The sequence below is a fragment of the Notothenia coriiceps genome, unplaced genomic scaffold (assembly GCF_000735185.1).
Source record: "Notothenia coriiceps isolate Sejong01 unplaced genomic scaffold, NC01 NC01_scaffold00037250, whole genome shotgun sequence".
Lineage (NCBI taxonomy): Eukaryota > Metazoa > Chordata > Actinopteri > Perciformes > Nototheniidae > Notothenia > Notothenia coriiceps.
Window position 1 is genome coordinate 15,133,253 of NW_011369951.1, and position 24,137 is coordinate 15,157,389.

General features: G+C 42.0%; 1 protein-coding gene across 1 annotated transcript; it reads right to left on the minus strand.

Annotated features, from left to right (window-relative positions):
* Positions 1-556: 556 nt before the first annotated feature.
* On the minus strand, positions 557-20,671 carry fn1b (fibronectin 1b). Its single transcript, XM_010796462.1, has 45 exons — positions 20,363-20,671; positions 20,004-20,129; positions 19,660-19,797; positions 18,979-19,110; positions 18,455-18,592; positions 18,226-18,372; positions 17,925-18,113; positions 17,532-17,714; positions 16,950-17,126; positions 16,344-16,499; positions 16,121-16,249; positions 15,860-16,003; positions 14,438-14,559; positions 13,484-13,652; positions 13,219-13,395; positions 12,915-13,043; positions 12,707-12,796; positions 12,419-12,613; positions 11,419-11,697; positions 11,047-11,310; positions 10,872-10,966; positions 10,456-10,624; positions 9,982-10,068; positions 9,613-9,804; positions 8,268-8,459; positions 8,054-8,143; positions 7,396-7,662; positions 7,158-7,274; positions 6,909-7,070; positions 6,654-6,809; positions 6,439-6,555; positions 6,083-6,352; positions 5,807-5,994; positions 5,635-5,722; positions 5,061-5,240; positions 4,858-4,947; positions 4,276-4,464; positions 4,076-4,165; positions 3,185-3,639; positions 2,923-3,061; positions 2,168-2,329; positions 1,939-2,064; positions 1,738-1,844; positions 1,525-1,611; positions 557-1,213 (listed from the first exon to the last, which is right to left on the minus strand). The coding sequence occupies exons 1-45, from the start codon at positions 20,502-20,504 to the stop codon at positions 1,145-1,147; spliced, it is 7,110 nt and encodes a 2,369-aa protein (XP_010794764.1). The 5' UTR covers positions 20,505-20,671; the 3' UTR covers positions 557-1,144.
* Positions 20,672-24,137: the final 3,466 nt, after the last annotated feature.

Here is a 24,137-nt window from a genome sequence, read left to right on the forward strand (position 1 = left end):
AGCACCACCACATTAGTTCAGATTTAAAATATCTAAACAAGTATCTTTCTGTTATATTTTGTACAGACAATAATGGTTAATGATGTTGGGGATCACCTGACTTCAGCTAGTTTGAACGGGCCCCATTATAATTTTTGGGGATTTCTCTATCGGTTGACCAATCACAACAGAGCTGGCCAGCTAACTAATCAGAGCAGAGTGGACTCTTCAGACAGATGGGGAAAAAGAGGTTTCTGCAGCCCAGGCAGTATGAGAAAAATAAAGACCATTTCCCAGTGGAGGCACAAAATACAAATATGAACCTGAAAATTAACATAACAGGGACACTTTAAGATGTTACAATTATGGCAAATTTATTTTTTAACCCCTGAATCTGATCTGCTCTAATTACTACATATCTCGAAAACCCTTGGCTGATTACATTTATTAGTTGGTCTTCATACTGCGCAATTTTGGCCTTTGTATTCAATAGCGGACATTGGAGGGGTGAAGTCTTTAGCAAGCACTTTTGTAAATAATGCTAAATCTGTTTATATTTAATACAAAAAATGAACACTTAGGTTTCAGGATCTCTCCAGCTTTATTAAAATAAGGGACTTATTTTTGTCAAAAGGTAGGCACGGACAACAAAGTACAAAAATAGAAGAGTTCTCACATTGCAGTTCCCACACATTCACACGATGATATTAAAAGGAAACATTAGTAAAAAGACATTAGGAATCAGAATGTGTCAATCACACACAGTGCGAGCCCTCCGTAACAGCAGGGCTACAAAAAAAGCACATTTTCATGGACAATTTAAACATTGTTAATAACTACATTGACATTCTTTAACACAGTGCTTACTTTCAGACTATTTCTGCTCTTTGATTAGGAAGTGTTTCTGAATATTAAAATGTAAAACATGTCAATTTGAAGAGTATATAAATCTGACAGAAGTATGGAATACAAAAAGAAAATGGCGAGTCTTTAGAGACTCAACAGTGAAGAGAATGGCTTTAGAGGCGGATCACTCTGATCAGGAAGCAGGGCAGTCTTTGGCTAATCATTGGGCAGTTAGTTTAGTCGCAGACAGCATGGCTTTTAAAAATGTGAGACAGTGCAGAGAATGGAAGGTTGGGGATCCAATCAAGTGTCCGGTCCTTTACTCCAGAGGAACGTGTGCGTCTGCCAGCAAGGCCGGTTGGATGCACTCAATGGGGCAATGGATTTGCTGCAGGAAGAGATGAAGAGGTACAGTCAAGGTACAAATAATTCTGTAATTTCATCAAATCTTTTTTCACTCTTCACTAGTTTCAGGTGAGGTCATTTATTGAGTTTGTATTTATTAAAGAGATGATGAGACAAAAGCTTTGAAAAAGAAAATATGGATAATTAATTTGATGGTCTTTGAAATGAAACATTTTTTTGATTTAGTTTTGGACAAAAGCACAGTCTTGGGACAAAAAATGGTGTCAAGAAAATTCCATGTGCTACATCTTGATTAATACAACATTTAAATAATTTGATATGATTTCCACTCACGCGTACTGTGTTGCCCACTCTAACAGGCTGCAGCGGACTGGCATCCACATCACCACCTGGTCTGCGGCAGTTATCACATCTCCAGCCCTGATTCGACCAAACAAACACAAGCCTCCTTTAAACATACTTAAATTGACTCGCTGAATAAAACACGAGTCAATATACATATCGCTGAACATCAGACCAAAAGCATGGGAGGCTGATGTGTCGTACCTGCTGTCCTCCAAAGCATGTGCAGGTGCAGATGGCCCCGTGGTACTCCTTCTGCCACTGGTTTCCCAACTGGTAAGCTTTGCCATCATCGTAGCACACCGACTCATCTGTGTGAGGGTACATTCACGTTAACATTCACATCCTTTACATCTTTTTGAGGCGGTTGTAAAATATATATCTTTGGGTATTAAGAGGCCTTACGTGGTTCACACTTGTACTCTCCTTTGCCATTTCCCAAGCAAGTGCAGCTCAATAATTGACCGTTTTCGTTGCGGCGATCCCACTTCTCTCCAATGCGATAGTTGTTGTTATTGTCATTGCACCACTCTAATGACGAAGAAGACGATAGTTTGACAACACAAGTGAAATATATTCTAATAGAGCTATGCAAATGTACCTACCAGGAAAAACAAATATCCTGAAAACTTACTTGATGAATCACATCTGAAGTGGCCGCTCCCCATTCCCAGGCAGGTGCACCACAGCTTGAAGCCTGTCTCTGACATCCTCTCCCATTCACTGCCAACATCATGGTAGGTTGAAGTAAAGGCATCATAACAGGAGTCCTTATCGGAGGGCACTCCCTCTGTGACTGATAAAAGATGGGAGAGGATAGATATGAGATAAATATAAGAAAAATGTGTTTTTAAGCCGCTAGTTATTTAAATATTGATCAGCCAGAGTAACCACAACCCCTCTTTATGTTGACCATGATGGTCTTTATCTGGTTACTTTTTAAAATGATAGTCATATTTCTAAAAAGACAAAATGTAAAATCTTTAAAAAAAGGTTTTGTAAAATTGATTTATGTAGTAAATACAAATTGTATTTCAGCAAGAGAACCGTTCATATCCAGGGGACAGGGGAACTTGAATTAAAGCCTGTGTTTAATAAAAATAAGGCCTGGTTTTCTATCACTGAGGTTTATCTTTAGATAGACCCTTGATTATTGGCATGAGTTTAGTCACAGCAGTTCCTGTAGGATTTATTGTTGTTTTGTTTGCCAACTATTCTTTTTGCACTGAATCATTTCCATTTATTTCTCACTTCAGTTGAGCTCTTTGTCAGTTGTGCGGGAACTGAGTGTGTGATTCAAGTAATTTACTTGCAAGCCGTATCTTTATCTAACTAAATTCTCCACCCTCAGTTCACTGGTTATCAAACTGAACTGAGTAGGATGCTTACTTGTGTTTCCAGCAGTGACGACCTGCTCCAGTATCTTGTGTTTGAGCGCCCCCATCAGAGCCTCCACGATCACATTGTAGTTGGTTTCGGGGGACAATCCTATCAGGGTCGCAGTGGTGGCTGTGCCTGGCAGGCGGACCTGGACAATAAAGAGGGATGAGGTTTGTCTACATAAAATTACAGAATTCCTCTAATATGATTAGTAAATATTGCTCAGATTGCATGAGGGCCTGGACTGGAGACCACTCCCCTTGTCTCTTACCTGGAACATCTTCTCGTTAAGATGAGTGAGGGGATGGCAGGACACTATGTAGGCGTTGCTCTGCTTGTAAGGCTTCCAGGAAAGAGTGGTCTGAGTTTGGGCTTCCTGTGGAACTCCGGTCTCGTTTCCAAATGTGGTGCCGATGGGCACATTGAGCTTCAGTATGGGCAGTCTGCGGCCCTCTGCATCAGGAAGGGGCACAAAGACCAGGGGCTCACGAGCTTGCCCATAGGGGGACAGTGGGTAGCCACCGTTACCATTATTTCTGTTGTCTCCGTTGTTGTTGTTGTTGTACTCTGTGTACTCCACAGTCTGGCTCTGACCACTATTCCCATCCTGGCCATTGTTGCCCACTACCTGTACTGTGTTGTCAAACTCAGGTTCAGGCACATCCAGCCTGTCATCATAACCTCCTGGGTGGTGGGGTAGAGGCAGGGGAAGCAAGGACTCTGGTTCTGTGCAGGAGAGACGGGGTTAGGGAAGCAAGCAGGTTAGATGAGGGGGAGGTAAAGCAGAGCTGCAGTAACATATCTCAGCCAATAGGAGGCGACAGATATGCAGCATTGCTGGGTTACTGCTCACTGGCAGCATGTCTTAATGCAGTATTATGGACACACATGATATTTTGAATGGCATTTTCTGAAGCATTCAAAAATAAAATAAAAAAGTATTATTCTTTTACAACCCTAAAGCTGATTGACGGCACAGTTTATCTCAAGACCTCTGAGCAGTTGCAGCGAAACATTTTGATTGAGCTAAGCAGATTAAAGCTGCCATTCAAGCCCTTACATTTGATAGGATGTTTGACCATAATGTGTTTATATTGGCGCTTATGACATGATTTAAATTCAATACATTCGTCACTGTACAGACAGAAGTCTTAATACTCACGAGTCCTGATTTTGCCAGCCAGAGGTGTACTCCTCTGTGTGTTCTGGATGGCAATGATCTTAATGATGTATTCTGTGGATGGTCTCAGGCCTGAGGAAAGAGAACAAATGTATCATATAGTGGAATAAGTAGGTTTCATCCTTCTCTGAATTTGTATCAATCTAAAACCTTTTTTGGTTTGTTCAGTTGACATGGCATACCAGAAATGGTGGCGTAGTTCTGCCCCGGGTGGGGTCTTGGGATGAGCTCTCGTGGTGCTCCTCCTGACACCTCGTAGGTGACGTAGTATCCTGTGATCTGTGTGGCAGGAGGCTGCCATGTGAAGGAGATGGAGGTGGGGGTCAAAGACGTAAACTGCAGGGCCGTGGCAGCCTGGACCACCGGTGCAGCTATGAAGGAAATTATATAAAAATGTTAGATCATGTGATTACTTGTTGATGTGATTAAGAACTGACTAAAAATAGTACTCTACCAATTTAATGGTGCACTCCAACAACCTTGTCTTCATTATTCTGTAACTAAGTTTTCCTTTTTCCTTAATTGCCCACAAAGCAACTCAACAGCCGAGCTTAAGACTTGGTAAACTCACTCCCTCTCTAGTGTGCCTGCATTAACTAAAGCATTGTGTGTCTTCTTTTTTTCCTCTCTCTCTTTAACATTGCTTGCATTCACATTAAACTGTAAACATTTCTGGATGTGGAAAAATCTGATTATAAATTCAAATTATGAAGAAATGTATTCCCAATGAAGCAGAGAGATCATCACACAGATTTGTGTAGTACCTGTTTTAAAGACTATATTAGTTGGGTCACTCCGTGTGTTGCCATTCAGAGTATACAGGTTAACAGAGTAGTCGGTGCCGGGCTGGAGACCTTTAAAAAAACAAAAGAATAACATGAAACAGTGAAATCACACTTCCAAACATGTAAAATGTGTAAACTGTTTCCAGCTTTTAAGTTGTATTTAGCAGTCAGATGTAGTGTACCTGTCAGAGTGTAATCGGTTGAATCTCCTGGGATGTTCTTTCTGATGGTGGGGTGGGGGCTACTTTTGGGCGATGCTTCAACAAGGTAACCAGTGATGGTTTCCCCCTTTGAGCGCCATGTCAGTGTGAAAGAAGTATCCTTCACATCAGAGATACGCACACGTCGAGGAGGACTGACATCTGCATTGAGGGGAAAAAGCAGTGGGTAACGACTGATGATGGGTAATGCTTTTCACAGGTCCTTAAATTCATGAGTATTTGTGGAAAAAAACATTAATAGTGCTTGGATGTGTTCATTTTGTGCAAGAATAAAAGTGTAAGGGAATTTCACTTAGCTTTCAAACTTGTAAATAATTGTATTGCTCAACTTACACAATATACTGTTTTGCTGTCCTGGGAAATGTCATAAGGATGCCATTGTCTATTGGTAACAATAATTTACCCAAATATATGTCTCAAATGACACTTCGATGGGAATTTAGAAGAATTGGTTCTGATAAGTCGTTGAAAGAATTTGATGATTAAGAAGGTGTGTGTACCCTGACGTGTTCATTTTTACAGAGCAGCCAGTTACCTTCCTGTGTGGTGGCCTCGCCCTCCAGCGGTCTGCTGGTGACAGAGTTCTTCAGGGCGTAGACATGTATCTGGTATGTGGTGGCCACCTACGATACACAGCCATACAGTTTATATTTACTCACTGACTGACTATAAACCCATGTGAATGCTGAGATAAGAACTCTTGTTACCATGAGGCCTGGTACAACAACACGCGTGCTGTCGGGCGCAACGTTCATCTCTTTGGTGGGGCCATTGATGTTCTTTGGGTTGACGACCACACGGTAGCCTAAGAGGCGTGCATTGGGCCCGCGCCATGATACAGTGAAGGTGGAGGGACCGATCTCTGTTATCACTAGGTTGGTTGGAGCAGGGATCACTAAGACAACAAAAATGCATACAAAAGTTAAGTCAAGGAACAAATGAATTAGGTCAAGATTATGTGGATGCTTTTGGTGTATTTCTACCTGTGGCCTGGGTTCCCACCAATGGTGTGCTGGGTGTGCGACCATGCAGGGCGATGACTTTGACAGTGTACTCTGTCCCGGGGAGAAGGTTTCTCAGCAACACGGTGTCCTGGTCACCTCTGGGTGCTGGACGCAGCTCCCTCTCGCTCTCCTCTGAGCTGGAGTACAGGACACGGTATGATGTCACCGTGCCGTCTGGACTCTCCCAAGTGATGCGCATGGAGTTGGAGTCTATCTCAGAGAAGGTCAAGTCCTTGGGACGGTCCATGGCTGCAGGAGAAATGCAAGACGTGGAAATTAATTTCCACTCTGAACAGTTGTTTTGATCAGCTCTTACTGAATTGAGTCCAACTTACCAGTGATAGCATTATCCACCACAGGGGAGGAGGGTTGTCCATCATTGCCCAGCGCATAGACACTCACAACATACTCCACAGTGGGCATGAGACCGGAGAACGTCATCTGAGTTTGAGCTGTAATAGACATGAATAAAATGAGCCAATAAGACGATGATACTGTGTTGGTAAAAATATTAAGTTATAAAATGTTTTCTTTTTCCGGCCTGTCTTACCAGGGGCCACCACCTCGGAATAAGAGGGTCCCAGGCCATTCTTGGGGACACTAGTGACTCTGTAGCCTTTGATTGGTCCCTGAGCAGGAGACCAGCGCACTGTGAGGGCGTTGTCAGTCACTTCTGTCAGTCTCATGTTAGTGGGGGGCTCGGTATCTATGAGACAGGTGGACATATAACAAGCTTTAGATTTAGTTTAACCCATTAACATTTTCTTTTCCCCCCAGGAACTGTTTTTTTTTCATGTTGCTGTACCAGTCTTGTGCATGATGGAGACCGGGGTGCTGGAGGAGGGGCTGTCCCCCCTTCCTGTAACAGCAAAGACCGTGATGGTGTAGTCAGTGCCTGGTGACAGACGGGTGATGGTGGCAGTAGTCTGAGTGCCGGGGATTATAAACTCTTGGGGAGCCTCGCCACCTAGATTGAAGAAGGGTCACGTGTTAGATTCCGACAACAGTTGAGGTTAAGAGGAAACAAGGAAATGATTAAAAGTGTTGTGCAGACTTGTGCTTTCATAGCTGATCTTGTAGTTCTTCACAGAGACAGAGGGGGCCTCCCAGCGGATAGTGATGGTGGACGGGGTGGATGATGTTACCTCCAGCTCTGTTGGAGCATCTGAGACTGGAGAGGATAAGAACAGGAAGAAGGCTTATAATAAATACATTCTATAAAATCACATATGAATAGTTCTGATCAAGATTCGAGAAAAATAAAGGTGTTAGAAATCAGAAAATAAACTCACTGGTGGCCTGTGTGCCAGTCAGAGGCTGACTTTCCTGATCGTGGGTGACAGCATACACATATACCAGATATTCTGTCTCTGGTGTCAATGCAGTCAAAGTGAAGAAGTTCCTGGTCGGGGGAAGCTTCTCGTCTTTCGGCCGCCCACCACTCGTTTTTGAATAGCGGATGCGGTAACCTGTGATACTAGCGGTCGGAGCCAGCCAGTGAACGGTGAAGGAGTTGGTGCCAATGTTTGAGAAGTCCAAGCCAGTAGGGGAGTCCACAGCTGAAAGGTAACGGAGAGACATTTTAAATAACAAGCAATGAATTGCATTAAAAAAATACCAAAGCAAAAGATCTACAGCGACATCAGTGGGTTGTTTACCCACAAACATTGGAACCGCAGCTAAAATGACCACATGTTTATCTATTATAGGTTTGTATTTTATTGCCTTATATATATTTTGTTATTGTTTATTAAAAGAAAAAAATGATGCAATAATTTCCTGATTTTTATTTTATTTTATTATTTATTTTTATTTCCTGATTTTTTTATTTTGCTTCCGTTCTCTCTTTTTTTTTTTTTTTATATGCCTGAAACATTTTTTGTGGGGGATTAAACTCTAATGAAAATGCCCATATCATTCACCCACGTTAGAAACCACTGGCATACTCACTTGTCCTCTGAGTTCCTGTGGCTGGTTCACTCAGTCGCTCCCCGTACACACATACAACACTGATACTGTACTCAGTGTTGGGCAGCAGGTCTATATGGGAATAGAGATGGGTACACCGTTAGAATGGATTGACGTGGAGCATTGCAAAGAAGCCAACTTCATTTGGGCTTTAAACACAGCTTTCTGTCAGATGGGTTTAAACAGATAGTCTTACTCTCCAGAAGGAAGGTGTTGGTGGCTCCGCCAACATTAACCTCCTTGATGTCATCGTCTGTGGCTACAGGGTGGTAACGGATGATGAACCGAGAGATGTCGCTGGCTGTGGCAGCATGGGGAACTGTCCATGTCACCCTAATGTTGTCAGGACCAACCCCTGTAAATTGCAGGTTGGTGGGAGCTGGAATGGCTGAAAAAAGAGAGGTTAAAGTTAAAGCCATCACAGGAAAAAGAAAGTGGTTGCTGATTTAGGATGTTGGAAAGAAAATATTATGAAAGTGATACATTTCTGATATGTACTGTAGTGTTTGAGTTAGTCATGTGAGTTATTGAAAGGTTTGTAAATGTGGCTTCATCAGTTTTCACATAAAAAAAAAAACCCAGCCCTTCCCATGGATGGGGTAAAAGAGATACATCACCAGCATGCGTTTGCTTTGTATATGTGGTTGGCTCGCTTTCCCCCTCCTCTGTAACAGTGACGATACTTATGTCATAGTCCACACCCGGCTCCAGACCACGAACCGTGTAATAACCAGCAGATTCTTGCGCCATATCTTGAAATATTGGCAAGCTCTCGCCTGAGGTCACTACGGTTATCTTGTAAAAAGTGGTTGGATAGTTCTGAGGGATCCAACGCAGGCCAATGGTGGTGTCAGTAATGTCGACAAAGTCAATGTGTCTCAGTGTGGGGATGTCTGAAAGGGTTAGGCCAGTTGCAAAGTGCAAGCATAATTAGAGATATTGCATTAGTTATACCAAACACATTCATTTCATTCCCAAATAAAGCAGTCAGAGATCCAGAGTTGTAGCCATGCAAAACAAATATAAATACAAATAACTGAAGTTCATAAACATTAACAGTGGACTTATAAGAAAGGCATTTTAGTGATGATTAATAAAACTGTTCTCTGCATGCTCCAAAAAATAAAGTTAATTCTAAATAATAAACATGCCCCCCATGCATTATACCAATGAGAGGTTAGTTATAAGTTATGATCATTAAAGCTGCATTAAAGAATGTGCTTTGTATAGGAGTTGCTCTTGGTAAAAAAATATAATAAATGATGGCCCAACTCTGCTTCTGTATGGACCCTTTAGCCTATTACGCATCTCTCAAACTAAAGTGAGTGAGGATGAAGAAGAATACATTCTAAGGATGAGAATACTGAAAATATAACTGTAATGACAGGTGGAGTTAGCTGCTGTTTGATCGCAACTCAGCCCTTTCACCCAAATACAAATCTTTATTTTCTCTCACACAGACACAACAGTCTTTACTTTGGACAGAGTTGTGTTTTTGAGGCCTATCTACATGTTTTCAATGGTTTCCTGTTGGCCCCTACCTGGTGTGACAATTGTGGAGATAGGCACACTTTCCAAATGGCCCTTGGTACTGAAGACACTGATGTTGTACTCAGTACCCGGATTCAGACTCTCCAGCATAAATGAGGTTTGATCAGCTCGGAGTAACTCTTCCAGGGTGTTTCCTCGCTGGCCGTCGGTAGGTGTGCTCGTCACTCTGTATCCTGTGATGCCTGAAAAAATGGATAGGTAAACATTACTTCAAGATGTTCCTGAAATGTATTATCCCAAAGGGAATACTGGGAAGAATCATTTGTCCTCGTGGAAAGAAATACCATCCAAAGGCCAGGGTCTAGACTTGGCAATATTCAATGTGCTGGCAGTGCATAGGGAGCACAGTCAATATTTACCTGGGGTTTTGGAAGCTACCCAGTAGACGATGAGATCTCCTGTGATTGAGTTGGACTGTACTCTGAGTTCAGTGGGGGAAGACAGGGCTGCAAGCAAAGGATAGAAGATTATGACACAAGTATGTGAAACCTGTTTCATTGCAGCAGTAACTTCTTCGTGTCGGTCGACAGAACATTCTCCACTCTTTGGCCAAGGTTTTTGCCCTAGGAGGCTGAAATTGTGTATGTTTGTGATGATCTGAGTTCATGCCAAAAGGGGATGTGGCAATGCCAGTGGCCAGTAACCAAAATGTGCATGAGTTCGAAACAAATTCACATATCATGGCCAAACTCATAAACTAGAACTAGAACTAGACTCTGGTGGGAGGAATCATTGCACTGTGCATTGTGTGGGAATTAATTCACATGGAGAGGCATACATGTGCAATATTACAACTAAAGCACATTTGCAAATTCTCGGAATTGGGTACTCACAAGTCACAACGGTGCGGGTAATAGGTTTTCCACGGTTGCGTCCGTTGAAGATGGGCTGAACGCTGTAGATGTACTGATTTCCAGGGATCAGCCCGGGAATATAAACACTTCCAGTTTCAGAGGTCTCTTCTCTGGGAGACTCGCCTTCCACACTGGGGAGCACAGACAGCTGGGGAGAAGGAGGCAAAGGCAAACCCAGTAAATATACCACTGCAAAAGACACTAAATCTTCATTTTGAGTGTTAATGTTTGGCCCTCTAGGAGAAGTATGACCAGCTGCAAACAAAATACTGACAAAACTCATGTCACTCTAGTGTCCCCTTTCACTTCATACACATTAAGTCTGATTATGACCAGGTTATCTCTAAGTGTAATGATGAAGTAAGTTTTTTGGACATGATAAAAAAGGATTCTACCTTGTAGCTAAACCTGCGGACAGGTATCCAGGTCACGATGATAGAGGTATCAGTGACCTCAGTGCTGAAAGCAGGGTTATTTCCCATCTGGGGAGCTGGGAGGAAAAAGACAGAAATACAATTAATTTCATTGCAAAAATGTATTTGCAGATGTATTGATTGTTTTCATACTGACCGGTGGTAAAAAAAGTAGTGACGCCCTCGCTGAGGTCATTGTCCAGCTCAGAGTGCAGGGTGGCAGTGTACTGGGTTTCTGGGCGTAAGTTCTTCAAAGGGAACTGGGTGACCCTGCCAGGGATCCTCTTCTCTATGGGGCTGGATCCTTCAATGCTCAGGTAGAGGCGGTAACCACTGACGATGGCACGGGGAGCCCCCCAGATGGCCACGGCACTATCGGGCCTGATGTCAGTAAAACGCACATCGGTGGGCGAATCAGGTTCTTGAGAGGGGAGAAAGAAAAAAAAACATGTGTATGAAAGAAAGTCTCATCTTTTATTGTAATCCCTCTGCGTCTAACTCAAGCTCCTTTGTCCATGACAATACTTACTGGTAGACTTTTCTGCCACAAGAGGCTGGCTCTCCGATCCACCATTCATGGCGTAGATGTAGAAGCGGTACACTGTTCCTGGCTGGAGATGGGTTATATCGGCATATGCGTTGGGTGAAGGAGGCAACTGCAGGACCCTCGTCTCAGAGCCATCGGGAGCAACGGGGGTGAAGTGGACCCTGTAACCGGTCACCTCGCTGGGTGGACCGGTCCAGGTGATGCTGATCTTCATGTCTGAAACCTCGTAGAACGTCAGGTCTGTGGGAGCCGGGACCTCCTCTGTGAGAGGAAGAGGTAGATTGATAGACAAAAAGGTAAAATCAGAATCTTTATTAAAGTATCCTTTGGAGTTATTCATCACTATTGATGTAGCAATGTTTTAATCATGTTGTACTCATTGTGTTAGGAGAACGCCTCAACGCAATCACCTTAAGCTTTATATGTACTGTATGGGAAAAATAAAGTACAGTAAAAATATCTAAAAGATGAATGTATATATTTCAGATAAACTGAGGATTTAGAAAGTGTGTGTGTGTCTCTGTGTCAGCTGCACATGCATGTTTGTTTTTCATGTGCCTGTTTCTGAGCCCACCGTGAACTAATGAAAGGTCATTCAGGGGCCACGACAGGGTAAAATAAAAAAGTCATAACAGACTGTGATAAGGATAAGAAGATATTACTATGCTGAAGCAATAAAGCATAGTTTGACATAGCAATGTTTAGTCAAGCTTAGTATTTCCAAAACAGTGGAGAGCGCTGCCTTAAGCTCTCCGGCCCTATAAGGAATCTTTAGCTCTGTGTGTAGTCCTAATCTGCCATATGACGGCCAGAAGATAACGTTAAATAAGAAAAGAATAACTGAGATTTTAAATAACATACAAACGTACTGTGAATGTTTTAATAGGAAAACATCTTTCCATTGGCTTAAGTTATGAGGCATTTTTATGAATATAATTTTTTTTATCAACTGAAAGATATATGTCTATTTAAAAATGTGCACCTGGGAGAGGGGATCCAGCGGTGTTGACCTGTACGAAAACAGGCTCACTCTCCTGGTCCTCCTCCACGGCGTAGATGCTGATGTTGTAGAGGTGACCGGGGAGAAGGTCAGCCAGGGTCACGGAGGTCTCGGAGTCGGGTAAATTCAGCTCAGTGCTGCTGCCTTCCAGAGATGGAGTGTACACCACACGGTAACCTGGCAGGCACAGAGACAATAAAATGGATCTCTACATCAAAAACGACGAATTTGAATCACTTGTAAACAGACAAACAGAGACATGCTCTTTACCGGTGATAGGAGCCTGAGGCCTCGTCCAGCTGATTCGGATGGAGGACTCTCTCACCTCATCGACCACATGCTGAGCTGGGGAGTCAGGAGCTACAGAAGGGAAAGAAGATGAAAATTGGTCGCTTTGCACCATGTTTGAAAATTTCCAAAATTGGGATAGTCCTGACATTTGTTTTCATGACAAATAGAAGGAGAGGGATTCTCCCACCTGTAGTCTGGGAGGTCGTCAGGATAAGGTTTGGCTGTCCCTGATTCGGGAGCTCGTAGACGTTGACGTTGTATCTGCGTCCTGGCAGGAGGTCACCAATGGTGAGAGAGGAGGTCGTGCGAGGAACATCTGGAGACACCAATACAAAGTTAGTTATTATACGAATCAGTGATACAAAATTAATCTGAAAGAGGGTTTCCATAGATATATAAGAACCTCAACTGAAGAACATGCCAATGAATCAATCCATTCATCATTTGCATGAGACATAATGAAGGTTTCAGTGATGCTCAAATTATCTCACCAAGGACTTTGGGCTTGGCCCCATCCTCACTGAGCTCGTACTCCACCCGGAAGCCAGAGATGGTGGCAGACGCTGATGTCCAGGACACAACGAAGCTGTTGGAGGTGATTTCTGTCACGGACTCAGAAGTGTCCACCACTGCAGGAGGTGCGGTCGTCTCTCCCTCCGATGTTTCCACTTGAGAGAAAAAGGGATATAATGTTCCTGTGAAAATGTATTTAGATCTGTGTCCTTGAGAGGTCACTAACTGCTTGAGTCTACTCACAGGAACCGTGGGTGGTGGTGAAATCAAAGCGCGTGACCTCGCGGCTTCCGTAGCGCAGGATGCTGATCAGCTGACCCTCGTAAGTGATGCCTGGACGCAGCCCGCTGATGGTGTACGATTGAAGGTGGCCGGGGACGTTGACCTCTTTCCAGGGTGAATTGGTTTGTTTCTACCACAAGAGGTACAAAAATAAAAGGTGATGAAGGTCAGGTTTTCATTTACTTGAAGCATCAATTGGCCTGACATGAAATATGCTATGCAAAAACAGCTACTAGATGTAGCCTGTAGTGAGATATTTTCACAACTGGTTATTTCAATGTTTAGACTTTAGGCATGTGTAAATCGTTAAAATGAAAGCACAGATATGATAAAGCTGAATAGAAAGCATTATGTGCAGAGAATTGACTGGAATAAGTCTTAAAATTAGGACTTTATATGGTAGTCTGTATATTTTGGACTGGACTCTGGCTCGGACTCGTTTACTGCCATTTCCTGCTTTAGCGGTATTTAGACTGGCTTTGCGCTCTGTCGGAAAGCTTTCTCAGCGGGAGAGCCAGACGAGGGCGTTAAGTAACATTTATTTCTAAAATACACAACCCCCTTCAGAGGAAATCAGTTTGAATTAAATGTAAGCTTCATAAACATTTCAGCCAGCTTGTTAGTTTTCGAGGTCTTCAAAGAGAGAAAAAATGTGTAAGAAAACAAAATCCCAGGAAGGGAGATGTTTTCCTTGGAGTCTGTGTGTTGGTGCATGCAGACTGTAAAGGGGAGTTAATGTAACCTCTAATCTCATAGTCTGTTCATGTTCAAAAGTTTAGTCAACATTACCAAAAGCAATTGACTGTTTGCTCACCTTTACTAATACTACCTGTCTGAATATTTATAACAACCCATTCATTAAAAAAAAAAACATACTTTATTTTACTAAGTCAATATATAAAAAGGGGGACTCACAATTCTCCATTTGAGGATGTACTTGGTAATTTGCACAGATGAAGGTGCGTTCCACTGAATGGGATGGGAGTCTGGCTGTTTTCCTGCCTCTGTGATGATCACCTGCACAGGTCTGTGGCCATCTGAGGAGTTAGAGCAGCATTAGTAGGAGAATATTCAGGGGAAGACATCAGGAGAGAGTTGGAGAGACCGAGAACAAAGCTGCTATTAGCAAAGAGAAAAAAGAACTCACACACAATGTAACAGTGTGACCTTTAGCGAGTGGGGGTGAAAGTTGGCTACTCTTTGGTGAGACTCTTTCATATGGATTCATCGTTTTGAGACAGAACCAAACCACCAGACACTGCTAAACCTGCTCAAAAACCCACTGAACTTACAGTCCCACCTAACACTGGGTCACTATATTCATCACAGTTTACCTAGCTAACATAAAGCTTCACTATCTGAAGCACACAGCTTTGATCATGGTGAGATAAATGTCGCAACTGCAGGGTTTTGAGGTCAATGCTTGTTTCAGGATACACAATGTGCTTCAGTACAAAGTACCACATTAAGCAACTTTATAGGGAGATATTGGAGGCAGTATTTGTTTAACCCCCCCCCCTTCCCCAGCCCAGCATCGCTTTCTCCTCAGCAGGTCAGCAGAAAAACACCAGGCGGGGGAGGAAAACTTCTCCTACTACAAAGATTAAAAGGGAGAGACGGGGGTGATTTGATTTGCAAGCACTTTTCCATTTGGTAACTTCAAAGTAGAGAAAAAACACCAAACCCCCGCTTCTCTCCACAAACCTGAACTTTATGAGGGCAACGTAGGAGGGTTGAATAAGTAGAGATAACACCAATAAAGATCAAAAAGATGTCTGACCATCTGCTGGAAAGAACTGAGAGGCTAATTAATTCACTTTTAAAGTCAATAATACTTCCAAATTAGATAAGAGAAAAATTATTTGAATAAATAATCCAATTTAATAATACATGTTATCTGGTAGATGCCAGGGGTTTAGTATTTAGGTCGCTCACCCCATAATTAAGACCAGGGTTATCACAACTATAACAAATGGATCGTCCAAAAATATAGAATTTAAAATGGAGCTGAAGTTGCAATCTGATTGCCGTTCCTTTTTCCTATGATCTTTAAGTGGACTTATGATAGTAAATCCATAATGGACATCAGAGATATTTAAGTGAAAGCCATTAAAACTCTTGATATGTATATATGTGTATCATGTCTTAAGTATACAAGATCCATCAAAAGGGCACTGGTTAAAATCTTCTAGCGATTTTTCCATCATGTTTGTTGTTCTGGGATATATATAAAAACTTGAACCAGCATATTCCAACCATGTGGACTCTGCAGAAACAGATCAGTTGAAGTGGAAAGCGACTTTAAAGCGATGGTGCACGGAGGATTTGTTTTCTTACCTTGCCTTGTCTGCTGGGGTTCACATCTCAACTCTCCAACCCCGTTGCCATAGCAATAACAGCGGTAGTTGATGCCATGGATGGATTTCTCCCATGTGTCTCCGATCTGGTGAAAGGTCCTGGTTTGTGGCTCCTGGCACTGATCTATTAGTTAAAAACAGAGGAAGACAGCAGAGATAGGATGAGACAAAGTAGGATTGGGTGGTCGTTTTCCTATAAAAGTAAATCATCATCAGCCGAGCTATTGAGACATAAACGCACCGAGAGCATCACACTTCCAGCGACCACGTCCCTGTCCATAGCAGGTGCAGTTCATCATGTAGCCCTCGTCGTGGCGCTTGGAGAAATCCTGGTTTATATCATAGTTCAGGCCATCAACAATACACTGATCTGGATACGTAGATAAAGGAGGAAAACCAACTTTAAACTTAAGCTTTAGGACAACAGTTTTGTTTCAAGTCCAAATGGGAGTTAGCTCTCTGACCTCTCAGCTGTGAGTGAGCGACACAGCTCCACTCCCCGCGGCCATTGCCCACGCATGTGCACTCCATCATGTGACCCATGACATCATGGCGTTTGTCCCACTTGTCGCCTACACGGTGCATGGCTCCATCGTTGGTGGTACATAATTCCTCATGGGCTACACAAAGAAAGACAGGAAATAAGAATGAATAAAAAAGAAACGGTACCGTGGGGGGGAGTAATTACTTTTGGTTCAGTTAGGCCAGTATCAGCCCTCTTTATGTAATAAGTCAAAAGTAATTACTCTTCCTACAAAGGAAATATCTCCATAGCATGTTAGCATTTATACAAATTGTATCTTTCACTTTTTTGTTATACAGGGCCTTTAAACAGAGCTAAGCTAGCCGTTTCCCCCTGTTTTCAGTGTTGTCATGTACTGGCTGTATAGGTCCATATTTACCTACATATATTTAAGGAGGTATCAATAATTCTCGGAAAGAAAGTGAATAAGTGTATTTCCTAAAACTATTCCTAAACACCTTTTATTTTCCTTTTATGTTGGGAAGGTAAACTGGAGACATTTCAAAGCTATTGTTCTGATACTGTCTCTAAAAATACACACACTCACCGGCCATGGGGCAGAATCCAAAGCGCTGCTCTGTGTCGTAGTCGTGGGTGGTGCCACACCACCTCATGCTATCACGTCGCCCGTCAGAGGTGCAGTCGGTGTAGTTGCGGCCGCTATAGAGGAAGGGGAAGTGGCACAAGGCACCATGGGAGTTTCCACCTCGGGTTCCCACAACGGCTGGAATAGAGACAGGGAGATCTCACCTTATAATATATCCATAATGCCATGTTATGTCTTCTTTATATTTTGGGGACTGTGATAGATTTGTCAATTCTTGCAATATGATGTTGTTGTTGTTATAGCAAAATGTATAAATATTCACGAATTCCTAAGTGGGAACATCAAGTGTAAAAGGAATTTATGTTCAAACAGAAATGAACAAAAACATATTTTGATTGATGATAAATACAATTCTATGGCAGTTTCTACAGACTTTTTCAAGGCAAGATATTGAGAGGGAATATTAAATATGATTTTGACAGGCAATGGCTGTATTTATAAAAGGTCAACGTCAGCCCAGTATATCTACAAAACCAAAACAATGGTCAAGCCCAGGTTGAAATCCCTGTTCCTAATTCTCACCATTCTTCTCAGTACAGAAAGAGTACTGCTGGTCTTTCTCATAGTCTGAGGTTGTCGAGCACCAGAGCTGTCCATCCGTGCGTCCGTCTGAGGTGCAGGAATAGAAGGTCCTTCCCATGAACACAAACGGGAACACACATGGCTGGCCGTCAGAGTTCCCACCGTATTCCTGCTTCCTGGACTCTGCACAGAGTCAAGAAAGTCAAGAATGAGGCAATTACAGCGGAGACAAACCATATGCATCTAATAATGGTGATTATGGTGGGTGTTGTGACTTGAATCTGGCGCTCTAAAAGGCATTTAATGTCAAAGAAACCCAACAAGAAACATAAAGGATCCCACATTTTTTATCATTATTATTCTTTCTTCACAGAGACCCCTGCTTTCACTCACCCCACTCCTGGCAGCTCACTCCATTGCCCAGACAGGTGCAGAGCATCTGCGTGTTGCCCTGGCTTCTGAACCAGCGCTGTCCATCGAAGTAGGCGGCTCCTGAGTCGGTGCGGCACGTCCCCTCAATGGGGGGCTCAGGCTGCTGCAGAGTCAACGAATGGTCGGGGGTCAACACGACAGCAGCTGAGGCTGTATGCCACCAAACAGAATGAAAGAAGGATGAATGTCAGAAAAGATCACAGAAAAGTTTTTTAAAACTTTTAGCAAATGTAACCTTGAGCAAAGAGTTTTTGAGTCTCACTTCGGACTGCGTTGTGTCTCTCACACTTCCACTCTCCGCGACCATTTCCTAAGCACTGACACTGCAGGGTGTGTCCACTTGCGTCCGCTTTTTTCCATGAGTCTCCGATACGGTAGGACGTCTTGGTTTCCTGGTCGTTGCAACGGTCTGGTGGGAGGACAACAATGGTCAACAGCCAATACTGAAGAATTTAAAAGTGTGTCCATGTGTGTGTCTACACTCTTCTTACTCCTTGAGGTGCATGTGATGCGTCCATTTCCCTCTCCTAGACAGGCGCAGTCGAGCATCATCCAGCCTTGGTACGGCTTCTCCCAGGTCTCCCCCACGACGTATGATAATGCCACGTTGTTGTCGTAGCAGCGCTCGGCTGCACAAAAAACAGAATATGTATTGCATCTGCAGTAGTTTACAAGACACAGTAAGAAATCACTTGAAATCACAGCTGCTAAACCACATGGGAAAAACAAACCAAGTGAAAATCAATAGCTGTGGTGTAAGATGGGCAAAAGAGGAGGGGCATGCTCTCTTGCTCACCTTGTTTGCCTTGACTGTTTTCAAATATTGACAATACTATCAAACTCAGTCATGCTTCTGAGAAATGACCCTGTCAGTAAGTTTGTGTGATTGTGTGATGGCAGCTGCATATAAAAGCTTGCATGTTAGTGTTAGGGTTATCTGTATTTCAGAATTCTTTTTTGGTGTTCACGTCCTGGTCACCCCACACGTTTAAATGAATCAGGTCAAAGTACTCACCCACAGGTTTGCAGGTCCACTCTCCTTTTCCGTTTCCAAGACACACACACTCCAGCATGTGGTCAGCCGTCTCGTGAGGCCTCTTCCAAGTGTCCCCGATTTTATAAGAGCTCCCACCTTCATGGCATCGATCTGTGGAGAAAAAAAAAATACTTAGCTGCATTTCTTTGAAATGATTGCACTATAATAATACATTGGATTTGAATATAGCGCCTTTCCTAATGCTCAAAGACACTTTACATACAATCAGAAACAGAACCAAATAAAAACAGTAGTCCTAATCCAAGTGCGAGTATAGTGTGAGGGGGGTATTGATCAGAGTTTGAAAGCTAGAGTGAATAAGTGGGCTTTGAGAGATTTTTGGATGGATTCTAGAGTGTTGGCCTTTCAGTATGACACATATCCATCATTCAAATTTGATATGCAGTCATTAATACAATTTGCTTAAAACATTTAATTAAAAAATCATGATGTCATTTTTTCTTTCTAATACATGTAAGGAGCAGGAAATACCTACCTCTTGTTTTGTCAAGAAAATATCTTGATTAATCTAAAAAGCTTTTAATTTGAATGAAATACAACACGCTTAAATTGATTTGAATTACAATATTTAATTGATTTAGGACAATATTTTACAATTGTTTTTTGAAGTACAGGTATTTCATTATTCTGGTTACTCACTTGCAATGGTACAGCTGATCTTTCCACGTCCAGAACCGATACAGGTACAGTCCCATATCATCGCATCCTTTGACCTCTCGTAGGTTTCACCCACCCGGTAAGACTGGTCATTGTACTTATCATAACAGGACTCCTCCACTGAGAGAACAACAGAGGAATAATGTTAAGAGTGTGTTGATAGCGCTGAGTGCTCCCAAGTGTTTTTTAGTTCTGGTGTTTTAGTCATGGTGTTGACATTGACACAACATTCTGAAACAAGTGGCAAGGAGCCAATAACTCTTGTAAATCTTTTTCCAGATGTGGAAGTGTTAAGACATTTCTGTATGGGTCGGTTTCTCACTGACCTGCAGGTTTAGATTTACACTTGATGCCTGCTGCTCCATTGCAGGTGCACACCAGGGTACTGCCGAGGTAGGGTTTGTCCCACTGCTCGTTCAGTCTGTATGAGCGACCATTCTCCTCACAGCCGACTAGAAAATCAAATACATGGATTATGACAAAGATTATTAAGCATTCAAAACCCTAAACCTTCCATTAAATATGTGCATGATGGCTAATCGTAAACAAAAAAGCAGCCAACATTAAATTGGATCAATTAAATCACAAAGAATGACAAAAGTGAAAGAAACATTTTTTTTTTTTTACATTCAGGATATTAAACTAAAAAATGTTTGATATTTTTGATGGAAATCCTTGTACCAACCTGTAGTAACGGCGGCTGCTTCCCGGAACTCTGGATACACCTGATATTGGCCGGATTGTCTTTTGCTCTTTTTTGGCAATCCGTGGACTGCGCTGCTGACGCACAGCGCAACCAGCAACCCTGTCAGCGGGCCACCGGTCATTTTGTAGAAAAGTAAGAACTTCAAGGTTAAGAAGAAAAAAAACGAAGCAAGTTAACGAAGCAAGTTTTGCAAAAGAAGCGCGTGCAGAACTAAAGTTTAGCTTGGAAGGGTCTGATTTGTTTTACTCTCTGCTCCTAGCTGCCTCCTCACAGCTGGTGCACCAGGCCGAGCAGAGGGAGCGCGCTGCTTTTATACCCGAGCACACCGCTGCAGCCTGCAAGAGGGGAGGGCTTTAACCGGAGCTCAAGACGACCCGCCCGAGTGTGAGCAATACTGACCCTCAAGACAAAAGACCACAAGACGAAAATAACATTAGGGTATAAAGATGAATAAGCATTTTAAATTAAAATGTCTTTTAAAAATGTCTTGTCAGCAGAGGAGACATAAAACATGAAATATAAAACCCATTATTAATCTAAGAAATAGTGATGCTATCAGAGCCAACTATTTTTTAGGGTCTATGACGCTTTACTTTTAAATCATGGGCAAAGGTTTTATCCAATTAAGTGCACTTTATGACTATTACAATTCTATGAAACATTGCTATCAATATGCCAACACAAAGGGTAAAGATATACTGATAAGATTGGTTAAGCACTCCCAATTTCCCAAACATGGTAAAGATCAAATGTATCATAATCCCAAATATTTGGGTTAGTGCTCTGATTTAAAACCCCAGAAATTCCAAAAGGGCCGCCCAGCTCTTGGGTTTGGAAGTGTGCATAGGGAACTATAACCACATCAGGCAGTATATCTATAAGATTATTTTCTGTTCAAATCGTTTGGGAGTCCATGGTGGCTTAACGCCCCTGAGCAGCAGACTCCGGCACTCTTTGAAACTTTCTGCATCATGTCTGAGTTCAACTTAAGGTTTCTGGCAATGTTGCAAAATCACCATTTTGCATATTTAAATCACTTGAAACAGTTTAGGATACCACTACATTGACCTTTAATGTCTACAGTTACCTGCTTTTAAGATGATGTTCTACTGTAATCAGTATTACTGAACACCTCAGAAAGTTTTACTTCAATCCTATTCACCTTCCACTGCATAATCAAACACACGCATGTCATCTATACATGCTTTTTCTTAAATCATACTCAGACTGCCTTGTGTTCAACATTCTAACACTAAATGTCAGTTTCATTGTGAATCATTTATAATAACAGCTATGTGCACTCTGAAAGAAACTCCTGACTGGCTCCCAGCAGGATGAGGTGTTGTGCAGCGAAGGCCTCACCAAAGTTAAAAGTAATCTCTGAACTTCGACAAGATAAAAGAAAAAACAGACAAAATCTCTGCTTAAATGACGTCATGCATTTGAAGACTGATCACTATCACGCATTAACTCAAACATTTGATTTGTCTTTATGTTGTGAAATCTTTTGGTTGTTGATCCTGTTGATGCTTTAATGTTTTTTGAATGTGCCGATTACAATGTTATGTGGTTGCTGCTGTTGTTTTAAAGTTGATATGAAGCCTACTGTCTTGTATTTGTTTTTGTATACTGTTCATTTTGTTTACAGGGGTTAGGGTCAGTAACCTTAGGGTAAGTCTTTCTCTGTTTCCTGTGCAGGGACTACAGATGAAAATAGCTATAGCTAACTATTTGCACAGTGAGAATCTGTGCAATGTCCAAAACAAAAGTACATTAAATACAAGGTAATTGAGGGTAAATGTGCATCACAATTGTATTAAAAACTTAAAGTTTGTGAAACATTCTCCTTTAAGATGTTATATTTACTGTTTGTATGGATAAATCCAAATGTTACACACTTTTACCTATAACTAAACATATTGTATTGTGTGGAAACCTTGGGGTTTTATGGAAAATAAAGATATGTGATTTAAATATGACATCACATGTTTAGTTGTTGTTGTTTACCCACCAATGTGTGGGTTAATTTGTGTGCAGTTAATTATCCTGCAAGGACACAACATGTTTTCATAAAAAATGCACTTAAGGGGGGAAATAATAATCCGGACCACAGCATGTTGCCTCTGTCATGTTACTGTGGTGGAGCCGCTGGTTCCACTAAAGTTACTCATGGTTCTTCGGCGGGCAGCTACTGTGTGTGAGACTGTGAAGCAAATTATTCCTGTCATTGTGTATCGTAAGTGAGAGCTGAATGAAAAAACAGATGGTTTTGGGGAAACAGAGGAAGAAAACAGCAAAATAACTGTACTTGTTTTAAAAGCAAAACTGAGTCACCAATTTCTCCCATGTGGAAAAAACCAACGCATACTTTCCAGTTGTGAAACAGCCCCAAACTGCAGAGGATCAAAACACAGGACAGTTTAAAGCTGCAGAATCTTACTTTTAAAGTTTATCACAACACATCTTCCCTGAATTGTTCCCTCATGCAATATCAGGGAGGACCATGGTGTAAAAGAACGTATAAATATTTGTGGACAAAGGAGACATTGAGTTCTTTTCTTGCTAGAATGGGGTATTTTGCGTATGACTTAATTTCCTGGGCTGTTTGGGCTCACTTTAAGATTTATGAGCTGTCTCTGTCCAAGTTTCTGGAAAGCTGCCTGGTTTATATCAGAGTGATTTACCTCTTCTTCTCTATCTGTCCCCCTCTTCCATACATAACACCAATCTTTCAAAGTGATTTTTTGTTGACCCTACGTGTGAGTGATTTGCTTTTGGGAGTTTAGCAGCATGAAAACCTGATCTGATCTGATCATCTGGAACCGGGAAGCGTGTTCTAAACCATCATGCAATATTTTAGGTTTGGGTTTCCTATATAAGTTAGTCGTCATTTTTAATTTATTTCAAACAGCAATAGAAATCAATTGCAATCAACACAACATCTGTATATATTGCTGTCAAAGTTGCATTAAATGAATGCATTACTAAGAAACAATATTGTATCTTCAACAAAAATAAAATCCTAGATTACATAAACAAACTGTTTCAGAATATTGATTAGTCTGCTGTACAGTAATAATGTGGTGGTGGGGGGGGGGCGGACAACAGTATGCATTAATGGTAATAAAGCATGTGTCATTTTAAAACGCATTTGATATCTTGCCAAGAGTTGGATGAAAACAATTGCTTAACTTCTCATGTCTGGACATTAAATATGAAGCTCGCACCAGCAGCTGTTTAGCTTAGTTTTGCATGAGAATTGAAAACAGGAAACAGATAGCCTGGCTCCGTCAAGATGTAACGAAATACACCTCTAAAATTCACAAATTAAAATGCTGATTTAGCATTGCATTCCTATAATTGTCAGACAATGCACAATTATAAAGTTTTGGTAACAGTGCTGTGGAGTCTTATAGGATTTCTAAATCTAAAAAAAGCTTTTGTAATGTGTGCCAAGCTTCAACATCTGTAGAGCCTTGGGAGTGCTTGTTTTGAATGTGTGGTTCTCCACGCCGGCTTCACCAAACTGTGGACAGGCAGTCTGGAGAGTGGGAGCCAGATGGCCACAGCTGGATGAAATAATTGGGGTGGGGGGAGGTGTGAATTGATATAGAGGTGGAAAGAAATACAGTTGAGAAGCTTTAGAAGAGAGGTAGGTGGCTGGTTGATGAGAGGTATAGGGTGAGATGGAATAGGATCATGACTGACTGTGTCTCACACCCATTTATGGCTGTTTTCCTGCTGTTTGCCTCCA

Bases quoted from the DNA above. Each gene is read 5' to 3' on its own strand.
- fn1b (XM_010796462.1), bottom strand. From the start codon at position 20,504: ATGACCGGTGGCCCGCTGACAGGGTTGCTGGTTGCGCTGTGCGTCAGC. The intron at 17,715-17,924 runs GTGAGTGAAAGC...GACTCTGTGCAG, and splicing joins AGTGAGCTGCCAGGAGTGGG to AGTCCAGGAAGCAGGAATAC. The intron at 13,044-13,218 runs GTGAGATAATTT...TGGTGTCTCCAG, and splicing joins GGCCAAGCCCAAAGTCCTTG to ATGTTCCTCGCACGACCTCC.